This window comes from Gouania willdenowi, chromosome 7 (genome assembly GCF_900634775.1).
Source record: "Gouania willdenowi chromosome 7, fGouWil2.1, whole genome shotgun sequence".
Lineage (NCBI taxonomy): Eukaryota > Metazoa > Chordata > Actinopteri > Blenniiformes > Gobiesocidae > Gouania > Gouania willdenowi.
The window spans coordinates 17536058-17545820 of record NC_041050.1 but is presented as its reverse complement, the minus strand read 5'-3'; the positions used below and the strand labels follow the sequence as shown (position 1 = coordinate 17545820).

Genomic DNA, 9763 nt, shown 5'->3' with positions numbered 1-9763 from the left:
GGGTACAAAAATAAAATAAAAAACAGCTTGTTCTGCCTTAATCCATTTGATGCATTTAGGGGTCTATTCTCCCGTCTGGACTTAAGCGTTATTTTAATGCGCCTGCAGTTACGCGCTTCTCTCCAGTGCCTATTCTCTGGTCCATGTTCCTGACACGCCCACCGCGCGTAAGTAAACCAAAAGTGCGTAGTCTGTGAATGAAGGAGGTTTTAGCCAAGGAGGAGGACTGGGGCATGATGTTATTTTTTTGGGGGCTGTCTAGAGTTTTCCCAACGCTTGTAAATAACATTGAAATCCGAAATTTTACTTGAAACGCATTCGTTAATAAACAATGTAACAGGTTGATTTGCTGTGTGAGAGGATCTTCTGTCTGAGTCATAGTTAAAATCTCTCCTTTTTTCCTCTCATACTAACGACAGATTAACGTTTGTTTGTGTGGAAAGCCTGATTTAATCAACTTCTTCCATTTCTGCATTCAGAATTGATCAGTGCATCGGTCACCAATATGGTACCTGCTCTAGAGCCTGACCGAGTGTGATGCACTGCAGGTTTGAGGAAATAACTCCGCATAGCGTCCTGTTTTAATACAGAGGATTTTTATTTTATTTTTATTTATTTATTCAGTTTATTTCCGACATGGAATACAGGATACAGAGATGTTTGCAGTGAAACAGAACCATTGGCTTTCTACATAATACGCAGTTTAAAATATTGTTTAAAGCCTTATGGAGCTGATGTGAGCGAGTCCAAACTAAAGATGAGCCTCATTTAAATATACTTGGGAATAGTTTCTGGTATCTAGTATCGCATTTCATCAACCTCCGCATATGACAGCTTGTTTCACTTATTATTTACTCTGTAGTGGATCAAACTGTGGCTTTACATTGGAAATGAAAATAGTTGGACACCACTGTGACCAAAGTGAACAGAAGTCTGACGTCTGTTAATTAATCGAGCAGCAGCAGCTGAGGCACAACTCGGGTGCACACAGCTGATCAGCTCCACAACGCAGCACCTACCCCGGATGCCACGAATAAAATATAATGAAATGTAACACATTTTGTCCCGTCTAGAACTGGTAAATGTGAACATAAAAGAAAAGCTGATGGTCAATCCATTGGCGTGCTTGTGTGACTCCCACCACCCCTGTGACAGCGTGACAGTGTCACTTTGGATAGATTCTTTCCAGGAGTCTCTTCTGGAATAATATGAGTCCGTGTGGCCTAAATTGTAACTAACTTCAAACTTCTAGTGCAATAAAATGTTTCACCTCACGCTTATTCCAGGGTTAGAAGCGCGTAAGAGGAAAAAAACTTAAGCAGACGGGAGAATACGACCAAGGCCAGATTTGAACAGGAACGCTCACATTTCAGGACCGCTCCACCCAGATTGCGCAACTGGGTGAATCTGACTTAAGCGCACACAGCCTAAAACAGTGCTGCTGCGCGGCTTTTTGGAATTACGCGCATTGGAAGAGAATAAAGCCCTTAGTCATCAAATGTTGAATCATACTCTTTTTTTTTTGAGTGAAAAATACTAATGTTTCCTATTCCAAATAATTTTATCTTTGAGCGCTGCATAAGACTGATATCAACTGTAGGGAACAGAAGCTACACAAATACAGAGTGATAAAATGAACTGAAAGAACCCAGAGTCTGAAGGGAAAAGGTGTCTAACCTCAGTTGTACACAATCAGCCATCATCTGTCCTCCACAGGTTAACGCCTCCACATCGGCTTTATTATTACGTTTCATCTCTTTATCTTTCTGATTATGGTTTGGCAGCTGCTTCTTCATTCATCATCCTCTTGAAAGTTCCCTTTTATCCTGTAAATAGTAGCTCGGGTAGGGACGGTCACTTTTACTCCAAATGTCAATTCAATGAACGTGGTTTTGAATGTGAGACAAAAAAACAAAAAAAAAAAAGTGTAGTTGAAAGGAAGAACATGCAAACTCCACAAAGCCCAAAGATGTAACGCAGGAGTCGGGCCCAGGGCTGAAGTGCTAACCACTAGACTACTGTTGGCTTCTTGTTATCGTAATGGTTGGAATTTGACACCAGCATCCTCATAATGATAATGATTGCAGCTGTGAAAAGAATCAAATATTATTACAAAAAAACCCTGTGGCAAATGTGAGACAAAAACCAAATAAAAACAGAGCCGATGAAGACTGGCAGTTTTGTCAAAAGTTTGAATTGGAGAAATATCGAGACACAAAGAAGCCGTCAGAAGAAAAGAACAGTTTAATGAAATCACCCAATACACACTGATAAATAAAAAGCAAAGGCCCAAATTAAATGTACAAACTTGTCAAACTTAAAGTTATTCTACTTTGCTTTCAGTCAGAGATTAAAAAAAAAAAAAAAAAAAAAAAAAACAAGAACGATCCGCACACACTCGACGCAACTCGCTTTCTTTTCATACTTCTGAAAGCATCAAAAGATTTGAACAAAATCTGAGTTTCACATTCGGTGATAAAAGAGTGACCCTGGGTGTATCAGTGAAGTGATCATGAAATCATCTTTCATCCCAAATGTTAGACCTTGCAGCTAACTAAAGAGAACGTGTACTGTGACCAAATTGTACCCATTTCTTTTCTCTGATTTCCCTGTTGGGGTGCAGCAGTGTGAAAGAACTAGGAATGTCCTGATCACATCAGCTGGATTGGAAAATGTGTGTACACATGAGCTAGTAAAAGGATATTGTTTGCAATATGCTGTAAGGGAGCAAAAGCAGACCCATGGTGTAATGTATGTTAATTCCCACCTTGTAATGAACCCTGAACGCACCACGGCACAGCATGTCTAAGCTTAAAGTTTAACTAAAACCCAAAACCGCTTTTTTCTGCTGAAAACAAATGTATTTGGGTATGAAGTAGTGTTGTTAAATGATTCTCGTCTAACTCTTTAAACTTTAGTCCAAGTATTACAATTTTCTAAAGCTTTGTATTAGTATTCGTGACTCTCCTCTATGGGTTGAAGCCGGGCTATTACAATTTAATTTTCCTATTGGCTGAAATGAAGGCTTTTGAAGTTTTGGAAGCAGAGTTCTTCATGAACTACCCTGCCCCCAATAAAAGTTGGCATCTGTCGACTTACTGAAGCCTGTCTTAACTGCTCCAACAGCCCCGCCCATAATCCAGGCATTTTTTACATTTCCAGCCTAGACGTACGTCAGCTAAAACCTTGGGATTTAGTTCAACCTAATGTGTGTCTTGAGTTCTAGCCTTTACACATTCTATAGTATCATATAGTTTCTGTAAATTACATAAATCAGTTTGCATGTCTACACACTAACTCAAATTGAGGTTGGCAGATACTGACAACCTAGAAACTAGATAAGAATCAGGGACGTTTAATGGTTGTTGGGACATCCCAGGAAATAAAATATGTGGAATAAATAATACAGCCTGTTATTACAGAAAAGTATACAAAAGAAGGCATGCTAACAGCAAATCAAGTCTCTCGTAAAGCAATGCAGAAAAGTTACCACCGCTATTCCTCGTGGCACCCAAGACCACTCAGTCAAAGATCATGTTTTGCCCCTTTGGTGCAGTCTTCATCCGTGGTTGATCAGCAGGTTCTAAGAAAGAAAGGAAAACATACTTAGTTCATTCTGATATTGTAAGATGACCAAGGGTAAAAGGACAATCCCTTAGTGCACATTTAATCAAAAGGTTGGAGCTTGAAATGAAAGTTTGGCATTTGTTATCATTCTGTGGAATCAACACACAATCAGCCATTGAAACAACATTCTAGGTTTGAAGAGGATGAAGTCATTTTCACGTGGTGAAGTCATTTTGTTCGTTCAATCAGTTATGTGGTTTCTCACCCAATTTTCCATTCTCTGATTTGTCAGATATTACCAGTCTTTGACTTGGCATTTATGGAAACAAACACATCAAATGATTGTAAAGCTCTTCCCAATTTTATTAGTTAAACGTCGCAAAAATGAAAAATTAGCTCATTTCAGGACCTTTAACGGAGAAGGAAAAACCTCACCTATTACAGCGAAGATCAATCATCCACCAAATTCTACATCTGATGTACAAAGACTTCCATCTATTGTGTACAATGATTAGATCATTTGACCATTATGATCAATTGAATGCCTTAGCGGCCTGTAAAATACTAAAAGTGACAAAATGCATGACAAAGTATCTTTGTGTGAGAAAACAAACACATTTTAATGTGATGGATAGTTTCACAGTAAAGTGTAGACTAGGGATGTCCCAATACAACTTTTTCACTTCCAATACAATACCGATATTGCAGCGTCGAGTACTAGTCAATACCGATATTGATTCGATAAGATATCAGCACGAATCATACATACTTTTATTACCTATTTTGTAGTGAGGAATGTTAGAAAAGGCTTGATCAAGTGATAATACTCAAACAGAGAACAATAGTCAACAATTCAAGTTCACTGCAGTTATTTTTTACTGTCAGTATATGGTGGGAACAACGAGGGCGGGGACAAAAACAACTAAAACTTATCAGAGTGCTTATATCGAAGATTTTAGATGCAATCCGATAAAATATGATATTTGTTTTCTGGCTGATATCGAACCAATATCCGATATCAATATCGGATCGGGACAGCCGGAAAAAAAATGCCAAAGAAAACCATATATATAATATTTACTTGATATAGTTAAACTACATATAATTTAGTAATACTTAATGTTGGCCACAAAAAAATCTAAGGAGCCACTTCTAAGCTGAAATATGAAGTTGCTTTTTTAAAAAAAAGAGGAAGAGTGACGATAATGATGATAACATTCTGTAGAATAACCAAACATTCAGCGTTTTAAAGTAGTACCTGTTGTAAGTGCTTAAAATATGTCACTTTATTTGGTTTCCAGAACTATTTGATATTTAATCACAATTCTCTTTCAAACCACCATCCACCATAATGACCCTACAGTTGGTTCAAATGTATGAGCACCTCCAAATTCTACAAAGATTGGTCAATTATGAACCAAACATGATTTTTTTCTTCTTTTTTAAATTGAGCCGATGACAAGAGATTTGGATTTTTGAAACTAATCCAGAATCAGTATATCGATTCAGATCTCTTCCAAAATGTATTGGAATCATCCATAGTGTGAGGTCTATCTTTGGTTAAAGTTTTGTCAAAATCCATTGAGTACTTTTGACGTACCCCTGCAAACAGACAAATAAATAAACTCCAGTGAAATATGACCTCCTTGGTGACAATAATAACATGCATGACCTGGTCCTGGATGTCTGCATGTGCAAATGGATGTGACCTCGAAGACCTCAGAGATGCAGTGACTAAGCCCTATCAGCTCCAACAGTGATCCAAAGAGCACAACCCACTATCTGTTTAGGCAAATCAATCAGGCTCATCAATCAAACACAACAACATTGATACAATGATCCCAAACCCAGTCTAAAGAGTTCAATGACTGACTACAGTTCAATAACCAATACATTTACAATGTTAAATGTTAAGGAAGCCTGAAAACAAACCAATGTGACTAGAACATGTGATGAACATGTGAGTGGTATGAACAGCTAGGTACAGTAGTTATATGGAAAGGATTTCTGTAGCTCCTTTTATTCTGTAGTTCCTTTAATACAGAGCGAGACGGGAGCAGCGAGCTCAGACGGAGTCAATATGTGAGTTTTCTGTGCGCATGCAGCATACATGTTTCAGTTATGTCAAAACTAAAACTTCCCACGCGTGGGCCTTAGCTCCAGCGCCTCAAACTGACACACCCCCAGCGTTTCAGAGCAGAGAGAAGCACTGATGTTTCCATGATTTTGAGACTTAATTTTATATACTTGGCGATTTTTTTTTTATCTTTCAAATTTGGCTCAGTGGTCAATGACATGTTTCTGTGGTGTGAAACTCATGACACAAATTTATTTCTGCTTTACACAGACTTTAAAAAGTGCCTTAACCGTTTTTGCCCTTCTTTGATTTTGGCCCTCGTGGCTGAATGTGGCACTTAACACATTTTGTATGACATCACTTGTATGACATATGAGAATGAAAATTCTTATGGCATGACTCTCATCCAAATAGGTTTTGACCAAAATATCGCTGTGGCTGAAATTTGAAAGGATAAATGTATCAGGATAATTGTTATAAAAGATAAATGGACAGATGTTACTGCTGTTTTCACTCAATTGAGTAAAAGTTCTGAATAAAACGTAGATTTTTCTTCGATCTGACCTTTCTCCACTCAGGAACACGCTGTGACAAATTCAGTATTCGATATTCAAGTATGTTGTTGATTAACCTGCACATCACTGCTGTCAGAATCATATTTCAACAAATGTATAGTTGTCAGTGCTGGTAAATATTGCTGGCAATTATTTTGAATGTTTTCAGTTGACTGTAGACCAAAAGATCAGATCCCCAAAATTTAAGGGTCCTAACGCGAGAGGTAAAGTAAAAATCAAAAAGTCTCTGAAAGCAGAGAAGAAGCTTTTCTGCTCCTAATTCTGTAGAACACAGCCTGGCAGCCATGACTCTTTAGGTAATCTATTTAATCTGATGACTGGCAGGAAATTGGGGCTCCCAGGTGACGGCAGAGACTATACAGTTGGTGGAACAGACCATTCAATGTCTGAGAGTTGGAGAGGAGAACACCAGCTAGAAAGATTTGCTGTATTTCAGGCCACAGAGATTATCAGTTCTTTTCAACCCGAGCAAATTAAGAGAACCAATTAGATAACCCAGGGGTGCACAATACGTCAATCGCGGAGGCATTTTGAGTTGATCGCGCTCGTGGGCTGCAAGACCACATAAATGAATGAGAACGGCACAGTCAAGTATACTGAAAATGAAACCTTACAATTCAGCTTTTGACCTCAATTTGAGGGGGTGCAAGCGCACTAATCTGTTCATTTACAACCTCTAATAATCAGAAGAAGACCCTCCTCCAGGCCCAAACTCCTTCACAGTGGTCATCTTCAGACAACCTATGTGTGTGGAAGCTATTGAAGTTCTTCTAAAATAGGGGTTCCCAAACGTTTCAGCCCACAACCCCCAAAATAACAGTGATAGAGACTGGCGACCCCAGTAAAAAAAAAGTGAACACAGGACTCGTGCATTGACCGTCAGGGCGAGACCACCGCGCCTGCCGGCGCAGAGTGTGGTTTTGGTTACGAGCGAAGGACGGCAAACCGGGCCGGGGGCAGTGCCCGCGCACCCCCACGAGCACACCTGCGGCGAGCCCATTGCTTGATGGGGGAGGCTGAGTGCGTAAGGGGCACAGAGCAGCTTCACGGCGGGGGCCAAAGTAGTCTGAAGGGAGCAAGAGCGTGAGACCCGGACCCCCACGGAGGAAGCAGGACAGCCCTGAGTCCCCTCGATTGGGGGGGGGGGACCGCGGAGCCACGGGGTTGTGTGTGTTTGCAGCGGTATTTCTCCTCTCTCCTCTGTTGCCCTCTCCACTGGCCTTTCTGTTTTCAGTTTGGGCAGTGTTACTATTAACCAATGCTTCATTTTTAAATGGGGGTCGGGACCCCTGAATTGGGAACCAATGTTCTAAAGAACAAAGTAAGCTACAAATACTGAAACGCTCTGTGTGCTACTGACTGGCACCGCTAAAAGTGCTTTGTATTGTGGGTCTTTGATGAAGTGAACAGCTGTGTTTGGTGCTTTGCATTTTCAAAATATTTTTCTTCATTGTATTTAATTTTTTTTTTTTTATCAAACTCAGTTTTTAAGTGTTTCAATATTATTTTTCTATTTTTATACAAAGTAGTGGAACAAACTGCTGCAGCATACAGTGTATGACTGAGAGGGATATTTTTTTAATGTTTTTACTGCTGATTTAATGTTCTTGTTTATTTTCAAACTGTTATATTTTTTTTTCAGATGCATTATTTAATCATGTAAAGAACATTGAATTACCTTGTGTATGAAATATATACAAATACATTTGCCTTGCCTGTATTGCCTTAATATTACAAAATATTAAATAATTATTTATATATATATATATAATAACAATTGTAATAGCAATATTGTTACAATCTAATAATTTAAAATTAAAACAGTAGATCGTGAAGAGCTATCGGTGTTATCGGGTGGCTGGAAGCCAAAAGACATTCATTATATACTGATTTTAAAAATTCATATTAAAAGGCTGTGGGAATTTTTTGCATTATGTCACTCCTTTATTCTCTTCAATGTAAATTTGTTGTTAAGCTTACTGTTTATCATTTATTAACACTTGATGAATGATTAGCTGTATTTGATACATTTGAATTGACGCCTCAAGGAGACTGAATATTCAGTTTTGTAAAGTTGCAAACATATTTGGCCCTAATCAAATGTGTAAAGACCACTGGTTTTTGAGGGTGCTTTCATTTTTGTAATTCATAAATTGAAGGTTCAAGACCCTGTATTTAAGTTATGGTTAATTTTCACTCAGTCAGTCTTTTTGTGGGAACGCACTCTGTCTTGTCACTGTGTAAGTGCAGAGAGATTCAGTATTTCCTCTCTTTCCTTCTGTTTTAACTCAGGTTTTCTTTATCTCCTGATTACCTTCCCTCACTATTTAGAGGAGTGTTTACGATTGCTTTGTCTTGAATGTCTTTCCATCCCAGTTAGTCTGCATCTTGGACTTTGGTTGGTTTAGATTTCAAGTTTTCAGTTTTGTTTTATTCCTTGTTGGACATGTTGAGATTGAAACTTTCCAAGTGTCTTTTGTACTTTGTTTGGATTGAATTTTGGAATTTTAAGTTGTATGAAAATATTTTTTTTTTTGAATGGTAGTTTTTCTGCAATTGGGTCTTCCAACAGACCTCCTTCTTTACTAATCGCAACAAAATGTTGATATGTATGATGCCAATGCTGTTTTTTTAATTCATTGAAGAACTACAATAAGGCAGGAACAAGGACATGACAATCCTGTGCCAGGAGAAGAAAAAGAAAGTCTCAAAAGCATTTATTTTTCTTCTATACCCAATAATTCCGTTCCAATCCAATAGACTTTATACTTCATTCTGTGTGGTCCTTCAATGTAGGGAGAGGAGACTTGCAGAAAAATGAGTGAATTTATGTCAATGCAAGAAATAATGTATTTTATCATGATAAAAATAAATACAGTCCCACCCAGTTATCAAATTATATGTAAGAGATAACCTAAAACTCCCAGAGGGATGTCCCAACCAACATCTCACCTAACGCAATACACTAAATAAACCGAAAGGACGGATAACAAGACTTATTCTTGTGTTCCAACTATTTAAGTGAAATAACTACACTCTAACATTCACATCTAACTGAAAAACACCTCACACAGGAGTAGCAGAAAGCTCAGTCAGCAAGACAGCATAAAGCAAACTCCCACCTTTTAAATGTGTCGCTCTGTAGGTCGCAACTGAATTGGTGTATTCAATCTAGTTCAAATCAGATTCCGAGCACTTTAAAGAACAAAAACAATCCTAATGCATTATCTGAGAATCCCTTGGGAGAGGCTGATTTGCTGTTCTCTTTGGTCAGTCAGCTTTATAACAACTGGGGCAACTGTGAACAAATGAATGATTTTCTTCCACATTATACAAGCCTTTGAATGGCAGGGAGTTAAACATAAATACAAGGCAAAAAACTAACAAAATAACTTGCGGGATATAAGTTCAGCACATTCCAATATAGAAATGAAAACAATATCATTTGATTACCTGAATGTGTTGACTGTTTTCAAGCCAGCAAACAACACAAGCGACTACTGCTGGGGACAAAAACACATTTCATACAAGAAGTTTATCGACT

The 9763-nt window shown here is 38.3% G+C and overlaps 1 protein-coding gene across 2 annotated transcripts in view; it reads right to left on the bottom strand.

Annotated features, from left to right (window-relative positions):
- Positions 1 to 2379: 2379 nt before the first annotated feature.
- The window catches only part of chchd6a (coiled-coil-helix-coiled-coil-helix domain containing 6a), a 120433-nt gene continuing 113049 nt past the window's right edge, over positions 2380 to 9763 (bottom strand). For both annotated transcript variants that reach the window (XM_028453268.1, XM_028453269.1), the window contains one exon: positions 2380 to 3583. In XM_028453268.1, the coding sequence (XP_028309069.1) occupies positions 3560 to 3583 (24 nt within the window). In that variant the 3' untranslated portion in view covers positions 2380 to 3559. The remainder of the gene's footprint in view (positions 3584 to 9763) is intronic.